Below are 23,051 nucleotides of genomic sequence, written 5' to 3' on the forward strand. Positions count from 1 at the left end.
CAAGGACTGATGGATTCTCCTGAGGTAGATAGGAGTACTTTTGGGATTCCTTCTCAGGTGTGTCCATCAGATTAAAAATAGTGAGATAATCAAACATCTGGATTCTGAAAAAGTTGGAAATAACCAGTTTCCTCAACTTTCAGCCTTCCAGATTTTAAAACAGAACAAGACCTTGTAAACATTTTAGTTTGGGTCTCTAGGAAGGAGAGTGACATGGGGTGGTGAAAACTAGGAGACCCTGAGAATGCTGATAGGTCTGTAAATTCAGAGAAAGGGTCCACATGTACAGTGACATTCCTCTTTAGTTCTCCTGCAATAGGCTCCTGTGTGGTGTAATGTGCGAGTGTATGTGTACATTCACACACGTACTGAACTCAACTGAGAGCATACACATTTTATGAACACGAGAATGGTCCAGGATGTGCCACTCATGATGACAAAAAGTATAAGCAAGTGGGAATGACAGAAAATTTCATGATTTCTGGAGCCATGGAAAGGAACAGCAATAGGAATCACTCAAATCTGTGATGTAAAAAATCCATAAATACACAGGTAGATTTATGCATCTCGTTCCTGCTATTTTCTACATAATGAGAGTCCATGAATGGAAAATTACATGTTATTCCACAAGTCTCATACTAAGACAAAATTGGATTTGCAAATTATTATTCATTACTTTATAAAACAGCCATCATGTTTATAGGCTTAAAAAAAGTTCATATTCTGATATTTTGAAAAGTAAATATCTAAAACCCAATTACACATGGCATCTTTAAGAATATACTTTATTGGGCTGGGAGTTTAGCTCAGCAGCACAAATGCCTGCCTGGCAAATGCGAGGTCACGAGTTCAATCCATGGTACAAGAAAAATATATATATACTTTATTTATACACAATGTTTTCAAGAAAATGTCAGTATTTTAAGAATGTTTCAAGAACTCAAGATGCTCTTGGGTGTCTTACGGGTATAGAGGCTCTGAACAGTCCCGGCAGAGGCACAGGTGCCCACGCGCACTCATCTGTCCCTCTGTCTGCACACGGAGTCCTTACCATAGCACGAGTCTGTGACAGAGCAGGAGGCGGCGAAGTCTATCTGCAGGAAGGAGTCCTCGTTCACCGCAATGTCTGTGGTGACCACGTAGCGGGTGCTGGCCTTCTCGATGAAGACCAGGGCATCTCCTGTAGAGCCACACACGGGCATCTTGGTGCCTCCGGGGTGCAGGAGCCACTTCCTACTATCCAAAGTTGTGAAATTGTCTTCCAGGACTGTGTTTCCAGAAATATTTCCTCCGATGAGAATCTGAAATATGTTTTTTTTTTTTTTTTTTAAAAGAAACACCCAAATTCCATAATTAGTTTTAAGGTACAGGAAAGTTTTGTCTTTGTTTATTTGTTTGTTTGTATCTGTCAGCTGCTCAGAATGGCACCATAGAGCTGGCATAATGTCACAGGGCCTTTCAGAACGTGCTTGTTTATGCGTCTGCTTGCCCATCTGGCAAGAAGCTACCGAAAACAAATCAAAAGACTGACAAAACCATTCAGAGCCTTCGTGGGCCAAATTGTGCCTTTGGAAGCTACATGTTGCCAAGCTGGAAAAAGCAAAACTGGGCTTACACATGATTATTTTTCTGTGTAAGATCCCTATTTAAGGACAGTTATACCCTGAGGCATTTCAACTCCAATTCTTTGCAAGGGCTCCACTGTTTGTGAACAGGGCATGTGAGTTCTATTTGATATGTTTTATTATGCATGAAGATTCTTTAGTGCAATCCATAAAGATGCTGGGGAGATTTATTTTTTTTCTTCAAAGGCCAGGGAAGAAGATTTGAGAATGACTGCACGTGGCACCAATACTAATTTGCACACTTTCCTTTTCAAGGAATTATAACCTTGTGTCGTGCTTGAGAAAGTCCCTCTACCCATATGGCAGTCTTCTCTACGAAGGGGACCCAGGCCTTCTGCTGTGTCATTTATGTTTATAGCTTAGGCAACCGAGGGACTAGAGAGGGAGAGGAAGCCCAGGGCCACATCTACTCTTGTTGTGTGCCCTTGGCCAAGTCACTCAACTGTCCATCCTGGGCTCCTCCATGCTCTCTAAGGCCACGTCCAGCTCAAGTGACAAAAGTAAAGAAGATGAACTCTGAAAGGACTGACCTGGTCGATGACCCAGGGGCTGTAGAAGTGGCCATTTTCGGATGGCTGCCACCAGCGCAGGCGAGTAGAGCCAGAGCGGGCTTTCAAGGGGATCTCCAGGGCAATGTACCTGCCCACATTGCTGGAGTTGCTGAAAAGGAACTCCTGCAGGAGACTCCAGGAGAGGCCGCCGTTGAGAGAGTACTGCAGGAGCACGGGCTGGCTCCTGGGGTCCGGTACACCTTTACCACATCCCAGTCTCATGAAGAACTGCACAAATCTGACATTAGTAAACTTCGCTGTAGACTTTCACTTCTATGCGAAATCCACATTGTTAACAGAAGACAAAGGATAATACGGTGAATGAAAGGCTTTAATGAATATGAAGATTCAATGAATGTCCAAAACTGTTGCTTCAAAGCCTGATTTTTCCCCCTTTTAATGGGAGAGGGAGCTCACTGCATTGAAGTGTGGAAAATGGCAATTCTGTGCCTATACGTGTACCTCCAATCTCTGCTCAGAGAAAGAGAAGAGGAAAGTGAACCCTGCATGTGTGTTCTAACTACTCTGGAAGGTGAGGAGAAGGATCTAAAGGCTGCTCAAATCTGGGAGTGTGTATCGTCATCCAGGTAAGATACACTAGATCCTCGCCCCTGTACTTGACCAGAACAATGTAATTAATGTAGATTAGGCTCCATTAGAGACCAAATCACCCACTCTTAGGTTTCACCTACAGTTTACGAGTCTGTGTCACTGGTGTAGGGGACACATTTAAATTCAGCTGTTGCAGCCCATCTTTGCAAAGGTCTGGTGTCTTTTGGAAGGGGTACGTCAAGCCCGGGCCTCTTTTCTGTCTCTTGTGCCAGGGGCAGGGAAGCGTGAGTGTGGGCTGTTGGTGGCAGCGCGCTGTGCCAGCCTCTCGCTGTTGCTGTGGCTGGGAATGGATGATCCTGGCCACCAAGAGCTGTGGCGAGCAGCCAGTGGCAGCTTTCCTAGCTGGCAGGGAGAGGGACAGAGTGGCAGCAAGCAGCTGGGGTGCCAGTGAAAACTAGCTCACATGTTATCTCTGGCAAGCACGCCGCTGGTGCCTGGTCTGGGCCTATGCTAGCTGGTAAAGCAGAATACATAGAGCCCAACACACATAGTGAATAATGCATGTATGCCGAACACAGGAAATATAATGGGACTTGTAATAAATGTTATCGGTAACAAATATAAAGCCATTAATTCCTTACAATTCCTCCCGTCCCCCATTTATTTAGTCTCATGACCCTGAAAAAAATCAGGAGCATTTTCAGGTCAATATATGCAAATCCTACACAGCATGCAACAGAGATGAGCTATATAATGGAGCTTTTAACATTGGATTAATGAAAATATAGAGTGTTAGTGCTTCGTGATGTTTATATTGATGAGAACAATAATTATGTACAGGGATAAACTTTTACTCTATTGTCTGTTAGTGTTGGGAAAACATTTATATCAGCTTAAGGATAATGTAACTCCAATTATTGGAAGTTAAGGAAAATCGTATCAAAATTATCTATTTGCAAAAACTAGTAACTTCTAAATTAGGGAACTCAGCTGCCAGTGAAAATCAGACATAAAAATATCACACTAAAGTAGATTGCATTAAAATGGGGTAAAGACAAAAATCTCGCTTCTTATAAGTATAAAATTATCTCAGAGAACTCTATTTTCTATGAAGTATAAAATTTATTATCCATTAATAAAAATTAGGAGAAAGAGGGGATAAATCAGCTAAGACATGTTCTAAGCTACCCTGAAAGATTTCAACAACTCAAGGCATGATTTCTTTGTTTCCTTGCAAAAATAGGTCAGGGTTCCATTTTACACATACTGTCTTTTTTTATTTTTCTTGTTCAGTTTTTGGCTCATCAGATGATCAAGGGATACTCATCTTGACAGGACATAATCCTCTGAGCCAGTTTCGCATGTTGGTTTCTGAGTGACTTGTGCTTAATTTAGAAAATGACTTCTTCCAACATGCGAGCGAATTACCGGGACAATGCTAGGGTAAAGCTGTACTTCCAGGGTTCTTAACTAAAACTGCTAATGGAGACAAAATTAATCATGAATAATTTGACAATGCATTGCATCTCAACTAAGCTTTTTTACTGCATGGCTTAATAAATGCACATGGTTTCTACGCAGTCCAAGTACCAAAGTGTGGTACAGGAGGTAGGTAAAGAAGACACAATATTATTTTCTTGAAATTCATTAAACATTGTCATTTTCCACTCTCAAGCTCATAAAGTAACCCATATTTGATTTGTCTGTGTAGCTAGGTTTCATTTCTGCTGTGGTGTCTCTGTTTTGGGACTGGAGATGATGTGAATGGTGTCTTAATGGAAGCTGTGACCAGAGAGAAGCCCAGCATCTCTAACGGAAGAGCTTTTCCTGAGATCTTGGTGCTTCTGTCTGATCTGATTATGGCTACATGGTTACAGGGGGACTTTCCAGGCATTACCTGGCATGTGACAAGTCCAGGTCTCGGGTCATCAGCATGCGCAAGCCATCTTCGTTGAAAAAGAGGTTGTTTCCGCTGGAGAGGATTCCGCACTTCCGGGATGGCTTTCCCCCGCTCATCAGTAAGAATCTGTCAGATTCCAGCTGACCTGAAATAGTGAAAATGTGAATTACTTGTGACCCCGAGTATAGCATGTTATATTTTTAAAAGAAACACAGTAAATGCATTGTGTAGCTTTAAAATACAAAGTCACAAGTATTAAAGCATATTTTAGGACATGAGGTCTCCTAGACATCCTAGTTAGTTTGAGTTTGTGGTCTAGGAGTCCACATGGTAGGCAGGAGGGAGACTCTTCACTGTGTCTTTTTTAATAGTATAAATAGTATCCTGTCTCTGAGCACAGGATGAGGAAAGAGTAACAAAATATTAAAACACTGTTTTGTAGACAGAACTTCATAGTTTTTATTAAATACAATCTTCCAAAGCCAGCTCTCAAATCTATTCAGGTACTCAACTTAGATTTAATTATTTTGTTCTGGCAAAATACATAAAACCTAAAGCTTATCACATTTACTATTTCAAAGTGAATGATGCAGGGGCCTTTGGTGCATTCCCAGGGAAGCTCCACTCCCAGTTCAAGCTTTGTAACATCCCTCCAAAAATCTTCACAAATTAACCCATCCTTTTCCGTCTTCTCCACCCATACCCACAATCTCATTTCTGTCTCCATGAATTTGTGCATTTTTGATATTTCACATAAACAGAATATAGAGTATCTGGCCTTTGTGTCTAGCTTCTTCCATTTAGCCTACTGTTTTTGATAATATTTTAATATATTATAGTGTATGTTAATATGCTCAGCCATCATATGTGACTTTCTCACTTTGAATGAGCACATCTACAATTAAGATGGGTTTTTTTTCAGTCATATGCATTTTTGTACTTTGTAACTTTTTTTTTATTTAAAGAGAGAAGGAAAAAAAAAAAAAGAAAGGACATAAAAAAAAACCCCAATGCAGTGAAAGGGTACAAATAATACAGTATTTCTAGAAAAAAATATATACAGTACGAAATCACCAGTTAACAGGCTACACATTATCTTCCCAGAAACAGTTGTCCATATCACTAAATTAAAGCATATAAAGTGAACATTCATACAGTGGAATGTAACATTATTTTTACACAAGAAGATGCTGGATTCCGAGCACAAAACTAAGGCCTAGAAAGGGATGAGAGGTTATTTAATGAGTTGGTGGAAAAGCAGTGACAGGAGCTTAGATTTTTAAAGACTCATTTCTTCCACACAAGAAAATTAGCCCTCTAGAGATATTTATTTTCTAGAGATAAGTTTGAAAATTATCATTAATCAGACTTTACTTGTGGTATAAAAACGGTCAAAATAGCTTTAAATTTTTCTCAGTTAAGGCCTTATTTTCTCCCGCTAAACACATTCCAGAAATGGAGCCTTATGAAAATTCTGAACTAAAGGAACTCGCGGGTGTGTACAATCATAATGATAATACTTAAACAGTAGAGTAGCACCTGATTATTCTCTGTTGTGTTTATAACTTCTTTCACAGAGCTACCCAGAACGGAGGAGAAAAGATCACCTTCAAAATCGTCCTTGAGGAAATCGGGGTTTTTGGTGCTAACCCTGCAGGCCGGCCCCGAGTAGCCGGGATCACACACACACTTGGTCCCGTTGATGCAGCCTCCGTGCCCGCTGCACATCTCTTCACACTGGGGACCGATGTAGACGTTGTCGATGGCCCACGTCACCGGCTGAGAGCCAGCGGGGTAAAAGCCCTGGTACCACCTGAAACGCACGGATCTGGAAAAGAGAAACAGTCCTTCAGCAGTCAGTCAACAGAACCAGGACTTTCAGAACAGGTCCACTGGTGGATGCACTGGGCAGTCACCTCCGAGGCACCCCACTCAGGAACACAGATGATTTGCCATTTCAGGAACAAAACCTCCTCCGTCGGTAACATTTTACCAAGGAGCTTCCTCTTCCTCCGAGCCCTTCTCCATTCTGTCAGTACCTGAAAAGTCTACCTGACCTTCCCACCTTTTACAGTTGACTCCATTGATGATTTCTCTCCCCCTACTATCTATACTCTGCCTGATGAGTCTTTCATAAGTACGTGGTTAAATTCATTTAACATACAATTAACTATCAGTCATTTAAAGTGTACAGTTTAATGGCGCTTACGCATTCACAGTGTTGTTCACCTCTATCTAGTTCCAAGACATTTTCGTCACCTCACAAGGAAAGCCCATACCTCGTAGCAGTCATCCCCCGTTCACTCCTCCCTGGCAGCCACCAATCTGGTCACTGTCTCTGCACTCACCTTTTTAGACAAATGGAACCATACAATATGTAACCTTTGTGTCTGGCTTCATTCAGTTAGCATGTGACCAGGGGTCATACATGTTACAGCACCTATCAGAACTTCATTCTTTTTTTTTTTTATGAATGAATGATAGTCCATCAGATGGATCTAACAACATTATCCATTCATCAGTTGATGAGCATCTGGGTATTTCTACCTTTTGGCTATTATACATAGTGCTGCTATGAACATTCAGAAAATAGTCTATTTGCTGAAATACCTGCTTGCAGTTCTTTTGGGTACAAGGGTATGCAGAATTGTTTTTATTTTCTTTTTTAAATTTTCCTTTAATTTCTCCCACTCTGTCCTTCATAATCTGGATGGGGTTTTTCATCATCATTATCACAGCTGAGGATTTAAAGTGTGCCTGTTTCCCTTACTGGCAGTGACACTGGTCAGTACCCATCTTTCCTGTTTATGGTGTCCAGTGTAGGGCTTCTTACACTGCAGTAAGAGTTCAGGAAACGTTTAAGAAAAACAGTGAGAAAAATCAGATTGCTTTGTAAGTCTCATTTCTTAATTTGTTAAAAAAATAAAATATATTGTCTTATTAGTACTAATAAACTTCCCTCCCTTGAAATAATCCACATATTTAGGTAGCAATCCATAAATAGTTTAATGCATCTTATATAGAACTTGTTTCAAAAAAGGTTTAGTTTAGAAGAAGGTAATAGAGATGGCATATGCACTTATTTTCATGGTCTATGAATTTTCTCAATTTCCAGTCATCATAGAAACTAATTTTAAATAGTGTTTTATTTAACAAACAGAAACTAGAAGCAAAAGTTGGTGTGTTTTGAGAGTGAAATCTATTTGTTAAGCTTCTAAATTTTAATAGATAGTAGAGCAGGTGGAGTCAAGTTTTCACATATATTTTTAAATTTTATTTCATTGTTTATATTGAGATTCCATCTCTATTAATTTAAGTTGGCCCCAAAACACCAGTTTGTAATTAAACTTTATTTTCAAGTATTCGTCAGAGTTTAGTCTTGGCAAGAAGCACTTCTTCCCTTCTGAACTTTCAGACTGCTGAGCTGAGGGAAATGGCTGGAGTCTTCCTTTGAACAAAAGCCTGCACAGACTTTTTTGAACTTCTTATTTATTCAAATGTTCTGAATACAAATGAACGCCCTTGGTTGGATATTTATTATTGTTCACCTGTCTTGACACAGAAACTGCGCGCACTATGATAAACAGGCAGAGGAGTCTGGTTTCACTGTGGTTTCCTTCTGCTGAGGTCTTATTTTAAGCATCTCCCACTGCCGTGCTCCTTGGTGAACTGTCAGCACCTGTTCTCCCAAGGCAGGGGCGTTCAAAGGATCTGCTTTTAAAAAGAAACTTAAAGTTTCCAGTACACAACACTGCCATGAATCACTGCCATGAAATAGGGTTTGGGGTGGACTCATTATGAAGCTGCATTAAGTTGACAATTAGAAAGCTTTAAAGCCAAAAAGACTCTAAAGCACCCAAAGGTGATGAGAATAAATTAGATGGAAGCTCAATACTTACATTTCCCATGCAACTGCAAAAAGACAAACGGCCATTTGGTTCCTGAAACATTTAACATACGTGTGTGTGTGTGTGTGTGTGTGTGTGTGTGTGTGTGTGTGTGTGTGTGTGTCTAGTGTCCAGTAAGTCATAGGAAAGAGTGATTTCACCATGGATTTTTGCATTTTTTTTTGTAGCAGCTAGCACTTGTGCCATTGTGAATACAAACCAAGGAACGGTTCAGTGAGTTGGAGAAAATTTAACTTTTGCCTTCCAGCAATTCATGCCTGTGTGAGTTTTAAGAACAGTGCTAATTCTTTTTTCCTGAGACAAGGACTAGACAACACTATTAAGGCATATTCTTCCCTTCAGAAAAATGGTTGGAGACAATTTGAAAGGAAGGTTTATACCATTCTGAGAGTGGTCTACCTTCTTAGACCATTTAATTTCTTTTCATAGAAATGAAAATGACAGGAACATAAATAACATGGCAGTCTAAATTCCCTGCACTATAACAAACTTGTTTTTTAATTTTAAAATGAAGAAAGAACAAAAATGATGATGTGGAATTTCAAAACAACACAAAAGATTAACAATGATTAATGTACTTCATATTGTTATCTTCAAAATAGTTGCTCAGATTAAAGCTGGGCTTTATAGGTAGATTTTTTACCAGTGGATGAAATACAGATGTCTGCATTTCTCCTGCTCCAGTTTCAAAATTAAATCGCCAGGTTTTAGGTGTGAACACGACACCATGGATGTCATCAAATGCTAAGTGAGGTCGTCTTTGTGACACTGCTGCCCTGTCCCAGTGTACTGTCACTTACTTCCCATCATTTTGATAGAATTATTTCCTTGTGGGAACTTATTGCAGTGAGTCACAGTTGGCAAAAATATCTAAAACTGTGGCCTAAAACCTCTCTTTAGGTTATTTGCTATTTACGTATTCTTTTTTTTTAAAGAATGAAATATTGCAGATATTAGAGGGCTTCAAAAGAAGATAATAGTCAAACCAGAATGGGCATCATAGTGCATCTTATTGTCTTCAAGGTAGTTGCCTATACCCTCAGACTAGAATAGACTAAAATCAGTCAAAACAAGACAGTGAAAGCAATACAGGGCTTCAAATCAAGTTAATAAGAAATCAAAAATGGTTCCCATAATATATCCTGCTATCTTTGGAATGGCTGTCCATGTTATCAATCTAATACAAGAAGACAAACTGGAACAGAATAAAACCAAACTAAACAGAACAATGAAAACAATATGGGTTTCAAATCATGATAAAAGATTAACGATGTCCTCTGCCTTCCCTTTTTAGACAATTCCTCCCCTTTCACTTTCACAGGGTGCATTATGCCTTTTGTATACTAACTCCTTTAGTTTTTAGATTAGGGAGGCAGCCCACCATTCACCTAAGTGATTCTGAAACTTTTTACCCCTGAGCATTATCTCAGGTTGTGTCCATTTACCTACAAGAGCCTCAAGGTTTTCTTTCTTTATAGCTGAGTAGTTTTCCATTGTATCAAAGTGTTAAGGCTTTTTAGCTAATCTGCAGCTGATGGGCAAGATACCCCCACTTTTATCTGGTTCCCTGTCACACAGAGCATTGTTTTCTCATCTTTGACTCTCAGTCTATAAACCTTCTTTCTGATTAATTTTTCTTAATATGGAGCATATTGACAGACCCTGTCTCCTGATCCACTCTGCCTGTGTTTCTTTTTATTGGTGAACTGAAGCCATCCATATTAGTGACTATGGCCAACCTTCTCTCCTCATCTCTGCCGTGCTATTTTTCTGCCGTTGGTTGTCTACTTTCCCCTTCGTTCCACCGTCTGCCCCGTTCAGCGAGCCCCTCTGCCGCTGTTCCTGAAACCATGGTCTTTTCTCTCTCTCCCCTCAATGTCCTTCAGTATATTTTGTAGGACTGGCTTGGTGGTCACGAACTCCCCCAGTTCCTCTTTGTCATGGAAGCGTTTTGTTTCTCCGTTAATTTTGAGAGATAGTTTTGTAGGATACATCAATTTGGGTTGGAGGTTATTTTCTTTCAGGACTTTAATACTTCACTCCAGTCTCTTCTTGATTTGATGGTTTGTGTTAAGAAGTCTGCAGTGATTCTGATGGGTTTTCCTTCATAGGTGATCTGTTTCTTTTCTCTGACAGCTTTTAATAGTTTGTTCTTGTGTTGAATTCCTGGGATCTTGATTATTGTATGTCTGGGTGTAGACCTATTTTGGTTGTAGCTGGCTGGAGTTCTGAATGCCTCACATATCTGAATATCATTTCCTTTTCCTGTGCTTGGAGAGTTCTCTTTATTTCTGTAAATAGCCTTTGTATTTCATTTGTGTTACCCATGCTTCCTCATTCACATTTTTTATTCTTAAGTTATAGATCTTCTTGTCATCCTCTAGCCTTTATATTGTTATTTCCTGGTTCCTTGTTATTTTTAAGAGATTTTTCCTTTTGTAATCACAAATTGCAAACCTGTCTTCAAGGTTTGATAGTCTATCCTTAGTTTCTTTCAAGCAGTTTTGACAGCTTTTAATGGAGTTTTTAATTTCCTGGTATCTCTTTGAATCTGTTGCATGTGTTATAATTTTTTTTATGCTCTTCATTGAAGGTTTCCTTCCTTTTTCTGTGCTCCTCTATTCTTTCATCTGTGTCTTCTTTAGAGGTGCTTAGCAATTCTTTTATTATGCTTCTCATATCTTCTTTTACCTGTAATAGTATTTGTTCTAAGTTCTTTTATAGCTTCATGGAATTGTTTCTTTATTTCAGTTGCTTTTGCTTCAAAAACTGCAGGTGTGCAACTCTCAATTTCTTCTGTGTTTACCTCTCCTGGACCAGTACTGCTTGGGTTGGAGGCCAGAGACTGCCTTTTGCTTCTTCCTCCTGTCATGTTCCTGGTTTCTTCTGGACAAGTGGGTAGCAGGGTCCCCGGCACTTCCTGTATTGGTTATAATTGCTCTGAAGTGTGTTGGCTAGGGAATTTTGCTGTTTGCTGCTTTTCCCTGTCTGCTGGTGGCTATGGACTGTAAGCAGGGGCAGGGCAGGCTGGCCTCTCCCTTCTGAACTGGTTAACCACAGAGAGTTTTAACCAAGTTAGTGTGCACCTAGTGGGTGGTTAGAGAGAGCTTTAGGGAAACCTCTGCAGTGGCTACTGGACCACACAGAGGGGTGGAACTCAGTCCAAGCAATTTCCACCAGTCTGCTCTGAGTAGGAGTGGCTGAATGAAGCCGGCTACAGTTCTGTCTCCAGGCGTACTCTGCCCAAATCCAAAAGGGCACTCAGCCAATCTTCCACCTCTGTGGGAGAAACTGAGTCCCACACACCTACCAGCCAGTGCAGGTCTCTGGTCTGCTGCTCTCCTCTGCCACCGTGTCTGCCTGCCAAGGCCTTTGGGCCTGCTAGCCACCAGCTTCACCGTGCCCAGGCATCTCCGAGTGCTAACAGCGCTTCTGGCACCGTGGTTCCAGCGCCAGTGAAAGCACGGCCAGCTACCACCTTCTTCTGTTTAGATTTCTCTTTCATTTTTTTTTATTCTCTCAGTGGGCTTCAGTTCTCACTTTAGTTCCTTCCTGGGTTGAGGGGATCTGCTTCTTTCCTCCTTCTCTTCTCCAGAATGCTATATTCCAGCACCTGGACTGTTTCTCTCAGAAAGGTTATTTACTCTGCTGCTTACTGTTCCGCCATCTTCCCAGACTCTCCTATTTAAGTATTCTTAACAGGGAAATTTGAGGAAACCTGAGGTCTATGAAAGGAAAAATGCTATGCTTTCCAGCAAACCCATGATGGAGTCAGGTTGGAGATTATAGTCCAAGGTGTCTTAGTCTGTGCTGCTATAACAAAACAACATAAGCTGGATAGCTTATAAACAACAGAAGGTTATTTCTGTGTTTGAGAGAGTTTGCTCTGTGGTCGCACTTTCTCCCTGTGTCCTTTTGATGCTATTTTGGGTTTCTGGTCACAGCTGACTCCAGATTTTCTTAGCCTCAAGAGTGACAGATACTGGGGGCTGCGGTTTGTCATGTGATGCTCACGGCTGCACCTTAGAAATGGGGATCACAAACCACAGTTACTAGGTTCTCAGAGAGTATTTCCTGAATGGAGCCTGTATAATTTTAATCTCCCAGGATCTTGTCAATAAATTCTTCTGTTTTTGGTTAAGAATTTTTATATTTCTTGCAATTTTTTTTAATATTACAGATTTAGGATAAAAAGCTTTTGCTAAGCTGTTTCTCTTGCTCAACTCTTCTATGCTTAATTGTCCCAACCAACCATAGCTTTCCAGCCATGCCTGGCTGAGTTAGTAGCTCTGCCTACTCATATGATCTCTCGAGATGCTCTTTGCCTTTTCTGGCTATGATTCCTAAAGAACCATATCTATATATCTATGTAGCTACATATCTATATAGATGAAATATATACATTTCTTAGTAATGTATATGTTTTTATAAAAAATATGGATTTTCTATTAGAATGATGTTCTGATGTAATAGCAAAGATTAGTAAGTGACGTGGACAATGGAAAATATTTAGGTCTGTAACAATCAAATGATGAAAATGATGCAGTGAGATGGGCAGTGAATTGGATTTATGTTTCAAGCGAACTTGGACTTTTGAAAATTCCCTTTCACTCTTTTTTGGAAAAGTATTAAGTGTTCGTTGTTTGGCTCAAAAGACTTAAAACTTCTAATGATATTCGATTTCACGTCAGGAATATAAGATTATTTCCATCTTGAAAGTATGATACTGCTACTTTCTTCTTTTTTTTTTTTTACATATTCTGAAAGAATGAATTCTCTATTCTGAAAGAAAAGACAGCAATTCTGAGGCAGGCTGCTTTGTTGACTTCCTCCCTTTGTTCAAGTTTTATTATTAGTTTTATTTTTTGAACTATACTCTTCATTTCATTTCTATTAGGAGTGAAGTCCTTTATCTCCAAAAAGCTTTTCAACAGCAGAGTCAAATACATGTAACGAGAATGCCGAGACGGGCTGAAACTGTGGAAACGCCTGAGGGACAAGTGCTAATGATTTTTCTTTTTATGAAGCACCAGGAATATGCCAAGGGGGGTCCCATCCTCCACACACGCCCTCTCCTACATGAGAAATACAGCTGGGTGTTCCAGTGCACTAAATTCTAACTGTGTCTATCCTATGGAGTGGGGACACTTGGCGGGAGACTGCAGAACATTAGGGGAAAACTGTGTTTCTGTTGCTTCCCATTTGATCTGATAAGGACCCACGGTGGGATAATGCCCTCGGGACTCTGTGACCCTCCATGCGCTCTAACCGTAAGTTAGTAGTTGGATCAGCTCTGAGTCCTGTTTGTCATATCTATTGCACTGCTTCAAGTGAGACTGGGGAGCAGAGCCAGGCGGCAGGCAGCCTCACCCGCAAAGGTGCAGCTTCCCAAAGTGCACGACCTCCCGCCGCCAGCCCTGGGTGATTCCCGCGTAGTAGGTGCTGCTTGGGTGCTGCTCGGTGGAGCATAAGGAGCTGAGGTGGCTGCTGCTGGGGTAGCAGAGGGGGAGCAGCAGGTGCCAGGTGGCCCCGAAGTCCCTTGAAAATTCCAGTCTGACCGGATCAGCAGAGGAGCTATCAGTGGAGCAGCCAACATTGATCTAGGGATAAAAGAAAGAAAAATAAAAGACACAGATTACTTCAGAGCAACAGCTGTGAAATGACTCATCACGTCATTGGTGTCTGGAGTCCGCATTCCTGGGAGCTGTTTTGCTGAAATATTTATCACTACGAGATTCTGCTTTGCCTGAGTAAAATCATATATTACCTTGAAGTTACAATTTTTTGTTCATAAAGAACGTCATAAAAATTTTATTTCCCTCATTTTATAATAAACCAGGAAGTAGAAAAGGCAAAGGCTGAGATAATTCCAAATTTTACCTCTGGCCCAGTTTTGTAACCCAACCAAACTAGTGAAAAGGCTGCTTCCTGAACCCTCTTATCCGTCCCCCCAGTCTACTACGTAGGAATACCCCATTCTCTTAAGACAACTTCCAAGCAACCCCAAAAGACTCTTCAATGTATATTCAATATCAAAACAAGACAGTATAATCCACATTATTATTTCCCAGGTACGAGGAAAGATCTTTTAAAAGACTACGTATTTAAGGTTGACAAAAGGCTATTTTGACACAATACTATTTTGATATAAAATGCTATTATGATATAATATAAAGTGACTATTATAGTTAAGCAAGTCAAACTGTCCACCATGTGTGTATGCCCACCCACATTTATTAAGGGCACTTAAAATCTATCCTCCTAGCACACTTTCATTAAAAAGTGCAATGATTTTAACTATAATCCTCACGCCATATATTAGCTCTCTAGATAAAACAAGTTTGTGCGCATCTTTTGGCTACTTCTCCCATTTCCTCTTTCCCTCCCGCCCCAATAACCTGCAATACTCTTTTTCTGTGGAAGGAGCTTTCAAACTAATAGGAAAATCACCATTTCATTCTTCCCTCCATGTTTTCAAGTGCTCTGCACTAAAATTGAAATGAATGCATGTGCTTCTTCCTATGAAAAATCTCCCTGTTCAAATGGGGATTAACATTTTTGTACTATTGTAGAAACTCGCTGTGGATATGTAGTGTGTGTGTGTGTGTGTGTGTGTGTGTGCGCGTGTGCGTGTGAACTTACTCTTTTTATCTTTTGAGTAAACAACTGGCATCTGATAAACTTTTCAATTAGAGGCAATTTATTTCTACCAGAATTCTTTTGATAAGAGAGCTCTTAAAAAGCGACAAAGGTCCTACCTTTTAAAAGCATTTAACGCATAAAATAATATTAGAAAATGTAACAGAAAGTTTAAAATAAACATAATTATTTTCCCCCTGAGAATCATTTGGTCTTTAACTTTTAAGGTTTCAAGAAATAATTCTAAGTTAGGGGATGCAGGCAGACAAATAAAACACATATTCGAAGGGGCTTGGGATTTAGCTCAGCGGCATGAGCGCCTGCTTTGCAAGCAGGCAGTCGTGAGCTTGATCCTCGGTACCGATAAAAAGGAAAAAGACAAAAAAACAAAAACCAAAAAAACCAAAAAAACCCCCACATATTTGATTGTGTGGTGGATTGTTAAGTAGGTAGGCTCAGTTACAAAACACAGGCATCACGTGCCTTTGGCTTCACTGACTTTTATCTGAATGTTTGTAATATGAAAAATACAAACAATTTTATATTAATTTGCTTTCTGGACAAATATTAAGGGGAGTATGAATGCTAATAAAATACACAAAGCAAGTATATTTAAAATTACATAGACTGTACATTTTTATCTGCAAAATTCATGGCAGCATGATAAATACTATGTAGATATGCTAACATGGTATAGGACACTGACGTGAGTCCTAAAAATATTATTTTTTGGCTTCTGAATTCTCATTAATTGTCAAAATATTTATTAGCAAAATAATAAAAACAATACAGGGGAAACAAACTCCCAGCCTGCTAGATGTCCTTTATGAGTGTGTTCTCTAAAATCGAAGAATGAATTTGAGGATCAGCGGAGGTTAAGACAGAATATATTTATTGAGAGAAAGCAAGCTTCTGTCTGAGAGAGACAGAAGGGGTCCTGAGTGGGTCCTGAGGACTCCGTCTTTTCTAGAGAAAACTCCAAGGTGAGGCGGGTCTAAGGTGTGGAAAAATGGGAAATGACAAGGTGGGCACGAGGCGGGACGGGATTATTTTAAGTTTCACATAAAAGCAGTGAAAGTAATACCAGAATAATAAAAACAATTGAATCTTTTTTTGGACCGGAACCTCACGCTTGCCAGGCAGGTGCTGTGTCACTGAGCTATATCCCCAGCCATCAATTGCAGTTTACAATGTTTAGAATACTTTATGTCCATTCATTATAGTAGGTGGGGAAATGATGTAGGAAATAAAGTGAAAAAACCCAGAAATAAACATGAAGGTGGCAGTTGGTTCTGATATAAAAGATACCTAAACCTTTTATGTCCTTGCACAAAAATGGGAAGTCATAATGCATGAACTCATCTGAGATTTTCCTCTTCTTTCCTAGCCTTTGTTCACGACATGAGTTAGAATATTTCTACTAGCACAGAGTGAAATACCTCGAATTGAATGATGGTGTTCTCATTGACACTGAGGTCACGGGTGGTGATGGAGTGCTCCCCCACTTCATTGGAGACAAACACCATGGCTGAATCTTCTTCGCTGTTATTCAACAAAACAACAAGGAATCCGCTCAGGCAACGATTCATCACGATTTGTACCGAGCAGTGGCTGTGGCTTTACTTTTAGCTTTTTCAATTAAACACTTACGGCGCTCCCTTGGAAGAATATGGGCAGTAAAGACCAATGTTCCCACCAGGGTAGAAAAACCAATTGTCTTCTCTGGGTCCAAAGTCAAATGTGTCCAGAAGCATCACAGGGTTGTTCAAATTATTTCCATCGATAATGAAGTCATCAATGATCCAGATCTCTTCTTTTTTACCTAAAGCATTTTGGGAATAAAGCAAGTTTTTCCCAGGATGAAAATCAGGTGGATATTTTTGCTCATTGGAAGACAATAAAGGACAGAAGGAACTCAGTAACAATAGTTTAAACACATCCCTTCTAGAGAAGGTCCACCGACCATAGGATAAGCCTGCGACTATATTTAATTGACACAGCACAGATCTACTGCACTGATTTCAGAAAGCTGTGACAAACAGCTTGGGAAAGTGTGCTGTCATGTCCATTCCAACTGTGTTCACCAGTAGCATGGGGCTGAATGGTGTTTGGTGGTTTGGAGGAATCTGTCAGGCATGTGATCTATGTAGATGAACAGTCAGTAGGCCTACAACCGAAGTACACTACTGTTCTATCCAAGGGGAAACTCATAGCTTTGTGGGGTCAAGCCATGGCTTCTTAGCATCACGCTTTGGTCAGGCTACAGTACATGGATGTGACTAGAATATTTTACAAGGTACTATCTCCTGGATCTAAGCCCATCTCACTTTGCTATGGCATTTTGCTGTAGTGTTCTATTTCACTAATAAGGTACCAAGCTCAGAAGAACTATGTACTCTTGAATGATTTCAACAATAATGTCGTTACACCTGATGAAAACCTAATTGTTACTGCTGGATTATTAAAAAAAACTCTGCCAGGATTCAGCTATATTTATAACATCAACAGAACCTACCAGTCAGCTACAAAGGATAAAGATATATAAATTAAATACGCATTGAGACAGGTCAAAAGTGAAATGTATGTGCTATGGACTAGCCCTCTCAGCTGACAGATCCTTTCTCTGCACCTTCGAAGTAGCACACTGACATGCCACTGTCTGTTTTGATCACAGAACACATGACTTTTTACCATTATTATAAGGTTGCCAAAGTCTGAATCGTGTAGCGTTGGTTTGGGCACTGGATGGCAAAGGAACATTAATGAAAAGAATGTTAGTCGTTTGAGGGAAGTAAAATTCATCCATCAGGTGCCAAGTGATTCCTCCATTGACAGAGAACTGGAGTAGGATGGAGTGAGACCTCTCCGGGGTACCTACAAAGGAGATAAGACGGTGTAAGACGTGCTGTGATAAATATGGGGAGACTATATTCTTAGCTGATTCTTTAGACATCGTGCCTGGGCCAATGCACAGTTACACAGACACTTTACAGTCCAGATACTTTCAAGGCTGAAAGTAACAACAGGCTGGGTTTTTATATATATTTTCTCAAAGAACACATCAAAATCCTCGACTTTCACAGGATGATACGTCCCTTTCTCCTTCTGATATGCCTATACATCTTTCTGTTTTTAGGAGACAGTATATCAAAACATTCTGATTATATATGGAATCACAATCTTACAAGGGGGGGTCAAACATTTAACTGTTAGAATAAAAACAAACAGAAAAACTACTTGAAAATTTATTATATCCGTAAGATTATTTTACAAAATGAGATTATAGATGCTGTTCACAAAGATTTTACAGAATCATTTAGTGAAATATGAAAAGTCAGAAGGACCAAGAATAGGTTTTTAGTTTCATAGCTATCGAAAATCCAAAATTTCCATAAATTAACCGCTTTTAAAATTCAAAATTCTTCCAGCCAGAAAGTAGTGAACTCAGGAACATAGTGATAAATTTAACTACCATAGAATTAGTAGTTAAGTTACTACAGCTGTATTAAATCATTTAACATTAGTAATTATCTTCTCCATACATTAAAACAAATATTTGTGAACATTTATGTATACAAATTTATGCTAGCTTTTCCATAGCAAAATTTATGGGCCCTTAAATCTGCAATTTCTTTGTGGAGGAGGAATTATACATGGGGGAATTATCTTGAAGTGAAATATTGAATTAATACACACAGAAAAGCTTACCTTTTGCTATAAATCTAAGTGAAAACTGGACGTACATAGTACTAGTACAATCTAGATCTCTTGAAATAAGCATCCTTAGTCCTTCCTGAAAACAAACAGACACATGTTAAACAACGGGATTTGCAGAATTTTCCTCTGGCTTTGTACACCTAACTTAGCTAACGTGCATTAGCTAAGTAAGAAACAAATATAATGATGGAGAAGCAATATTCTATTTCAAAAGGAAAACCTGAACAGCCCTTGTTCCTTGTTTCTTAATGGCCTTTGTTTCCTACACTTGAGTAATATAACTCCATTGTCTCACCTCTAAGTCATACTTTACTGTGACTTTTCTAAAAGTGCTGCAAAGATGACAGCATTATATATCTACAGGCCTTTTAAAAACCACCTCCTTTGATCTCAGCATGTGTGGGAAGCAAGGAGGAAGCAGGTGGAAAATGGGCCCAGAGCTCCTGTTGGAGGCCAGGAACTAATAAGTAACTTTTCAGGGTCCCACCGAGTCTAAGAAATTCACTACTCCTTTGTGAGGTGCTCATTCCGGCTGCCACAACACCCCCAGTTGGCCAAGTTAAATAAGGCGTAACTAAGGCAGGTCCCCGGGCCTGCGCCGGAATCATTCATGCAGAGAAGACAAGCAACGAGAAAAGAGATCACATTAGCTTTAGCAATTTTTTCTGCTAATTAACTATTTCTGGTTGCCTGGGACTGACAGCTGGAAAGGTTGTTCTCTTCATGTGTACACGGGGTTGCGGTGACAGCCAGGAAGACATCTCACTACGCATATGTCCCAAGGTCCAAAGGGGGCTTGTTTCTCAGCTCTGAGTTCTGAATGAAGAGTGGTCTACGGCTGGGATGCTCAGTGAACACTGTCCACTGATTTATTATCTGACTAACAAATGCCAAATGTAACATTAGTGAGCAAGAGCACATTTTTCCTTCTTAACATTTACTACATATCACAGTGTTCAACAGCTGAAAAGTTTTTAAATAGAGCTTCTTTGAGAACAGCAAACATATACCAATGCCTACAACGTGCCGGGTTCATAACAGGTACTTATTCAAAGTACTAATGGCTCCTACTTAAGAGAAGGACATTAGTCTCATGTTTCAGATCAGAAGACTCAAATTCAGTTTATAAGAGATGATGGTAGTATGTGAACTTGCAGATGTCAGATCCTGAAGCCTATCCTCTATTCTTCGTAAGACACCAATGTTTTTCCCATTAACCTATCTTTTGATTGCAAGAGAAGAAATCCAGATGATAAATTTAGAATCTGAGAGTTATTTGGTGTTGTAATGAAGAAGCAATCATATTTACTTCCTCTTTTCAACTTTACAAGCCGTAGATTCGTACTTCTGGGGTTGAAGGCTGCCATGAAAGCTTTACATTTCCACCCCTTGTTTACCTTCTGTGCCTTGTTCTATCCATGATGCACAGTCGGTGCCTTACTCTCCCGTCTCTGTCCCTTTTCCTGTTCTACACAGAAGCATCAAGTTGTGTGTCCTCTTACATTTTAGTGGCAAGTGGAGGTTGCGGGGGCAGGGCAAGGTGTCTTCTTCATTGTTGAACGAAAACCTTTGTAGTGGGTAATCTATGGATTTAGCTAATAACATCTCTTGCTAACATCAAGATAAAGGGATATTACTTTATTATTCTTGCCCCTTAATTATGGAATGAAAATACACAGTTGTTCACATGGGCAAATACAAGTTACCCATGAAAGGACCTACTTCATAATGCTTTTAGTAGGAGCAATTTTGTTGGGCATGATCTGTAATATGAAAGTATCTTTCTTTCCTATTTGCAATGTTTGATTATAATTTAGTGCCTGATATTGGTCAAACCCTGCTGCCACACATAGATGCTGTTCACAAAGATACATTTCTTTGTTCATCTTTTTTCTAGGTGCAGCGATTCATGTCTGCCAAATGTGAAGAATCCTTTTGCAACCAATGAGGTATTTTAATAGCTGATAGTATTCCTGAATCTATAAAGAGGCTATCATTTCCTTTTTCATGAAAGAATGCCTTTCTAGGTCAAATGCAGCCTACTGAATGGCACACCCTGGACCCTCTCCATCTTGCAGAGCTGCTGGATAATACACCCGACACAATAACGCTTGGTTGCTCTTGCATCTGGATGGCTAAAGGGAACATTTTATAAAAGACTATGTGTCCTGCTGTTTATAGGGCTAGGTTAATTGTGCTGCTTAAAAATTTATCAGGCAAAGATTCTTGAATCATGAAAAGTTACAGGGATTTCTGCTCTTGTCAGTTTCTTCAAACGAGTCAGAAGTTGGATGATGATAACACACTGTGGCCTTAAACAAGACTAAAACCAAAAGTGAAAACCAGGGTTTTCCATTCCGAAGTGTTCTAAGACTGCAGTTTCTTCAGTTTGCCAACTGTATCACTCTCTCGTGCATTTTTCTTTTCTTATCTAATACTTCATTAAGCATTTAGACTCTAAGAAGACTGAAACCTGGCATGTATTCACCATAATTGAAAAAGTTCCAGGGTGTCCAATTTTCTGAGTCTTAGATATTAGTCATTAAGGTTGTATGAAACCCATGCAGATTTTTGTCAATGGTTTAATTTGCACACTTAGATTACTCAGTTTCCCCTGCAGAGAGGGACAGCGTGCAGCCTGGGTTCATACAGGAAGGTCTGCGGCTGAGCACAGAGTTTCGTCAGCGGTTTAACATTTCTGTAACTAGACAGGTAGGTGACAAGCAAAAACACACTAACAGTATTTGACTTAAATGGGTGGTTTCCTTAAAGTTGCCACCCAGTAGTTCATTAGCTGGATGGAAAAAGAAGAAAAAAGATGAAAGATTTTTTTTTTCATAAAAACAGTTTTTAAAATATTGTGATCTGGTCACCAAAGGAGAGGGAGAAGTTTTCTGCCCAAGTGATTACAAAAAGTGTCTGCACTTAATAGAAAGGGAAACACGATTTGAGCTGCAAGACAGTGACATACGACACGGGCGTCATGGGGACAGGTTCAGAGATGCCCTTGTGTGGAGCAGTGCGTGAGGAGGGGACCGCAGTGGCAGAAAGAAGTGGAATCTTATCTGACCCCTTTAAAAATCAGAGCGGTTCCGGATTTGATGGTTTCCCCATTGAGGTTTCCTCGCTCGGCACCGTACACCTCAGGCCAAAGGTCGGGGTGTAAGTTCCCATTGAAGTCATCTTTCAGAATCGAGGGCAGCGGCACGATGGGGACACAGTAGGGTCCACCGAAGCCCCGGTCACACCTAAGGAAAAAAGGGCTCATTCACCACCGTGCACTGGGCTGGTTTTACCAGGGCGTTGCACAGAGAGAAACCGCTGGTGAACTTACACACAGCGTCCAGCATCACAAATCCCTCGTCCGGAGCACATCCATGGGCACCCCGAGGCCAGAATGACGTTATCGATAGCCCAGGCATCGGCGCCCACCGTGTAGTTGGCCTGGATCCACCTGAACCGTGTCCTGGGAGAACTGACCAAGAAAACACATCACTGGCTTGACAAAGTCTTGAGAGCACGGGCATCCATGTGCCCTCCCCTTTCCCTTCAAAGTACCCTCCCTCCCCCAGGGTCTGGCTCCCTCTTCCTGGAGACTTCACTTTTATCCTGGGCAGCTGGCGCCGTTTCAGCTCCATCCAGAAAGAGCTGAGCAGAGAGCGCGCTACTGAACTCCTTTACCACTTTTTGCCTGGGAGTCTACAGGTGGAAAAGTCGCTGAGAATTGGTTTATTGTGATTTTGAGATCCAAGTAGACTTTTAGTTTTGGCTTTCAGGTTTTTATTACTACTCAGTATGGGAAAAGAGATCGAAGGTGACAAAGACAAGGAAAAGTTGGAAGCTTACAAAGTGCAGGCAAGGAGGCCCCCACTGTGCTGTTCCTACATGGTTTCTGGGAGCGCCCCACTATTTTCTGCGAGTATCCCACTTCGGGCTACTATTTTGCTTCTGATGTTGTGGCTGTCAAAAGCTGAGGACTAGATTGACGGGACACATTCCCACAATTCCTGCTGAGCTTTGATCCATTCTTTGGAAGACACTGAGTCAGAAGCAGAGGTAACCCCACCACCCGCAGCCACAGTCCCTTGCTGGGGATCGGCCCGTGGGCAGAAGCTGTGAGCTGAGCTTCAGCAGTGCCACTGTAAGCCCTGTCTGCTGC

General features: G+C 40.5%; 1 protein-coding gene across 2 annotated transcripts in view; it reads right to left on the reverse strand.

The window, feature by feature from the left end:
* The window catches only part of Reln (reelin), a 442,954-nt gene that overhangs the window by 52,338 nt on the left and 367,565 nt on the right, over positions 1–23,051 (reverse strand). For both annotated transcript variants that reach the window (XM_063237786.1, XM_063237784.1), the window contains exons 35-45: positions 22,227–22,367; positions 21,963–22,140; positions 18,884–18,968; positions 17,867–18,049; positions 16,826–16,997; positions 16,615–16,717; positions 13,907–14,136; positions 6,236–6,456; positions 4,626–4,773; positions 2,156–2,414; positions 1,052–1,301 (exon numbers count right to left, since the gene is read on the reverse strand). In XM_063237786.1, coding sequence (XP_063093856.1) covers positions 1,052–1,301; positions 2,156–2,414; positions 4,626–4,773; positions 6,236–6,456; positions 13,907–14,136; positions 16,615–16,717; positions 16,826–16,997; positions 17,867–18,049; positions 18,884–18,968; positions 21,963–22,140; positions 22,227–22,367 — 1,970 coding nt within the window. The remainder of the gene's footprint in view (positions 1–1,051; positions 1,302–2,155; positions 2,415–4,625; positions 4,774–6,235; positions 6,457–13,906; positions 14,137–16,614; positions 16,718–16,825; positions 16,998–17,866; positions 18,050–18,883; positions 18,969–21,962; positions 22,141–22,226; positions 22,368–23,051) is intronic.

The sequence above is a fragment of the Cavia porcellus genome, unplaced genomic scaffold (assembly GCF_034190915.1).
Source record: "Cavia porcellus strain 051 isolate PalLab524CR breed Dunkin Hartley unplaced genomic scaffold, mCavPor4.1 scaffold_2, whole genome shotgun sequence".
NCBI lineage: Eukaryota > Metazoa > Chordata > Mammalia > Rodentia > Caviidae > Cavia > Cavia porcellus.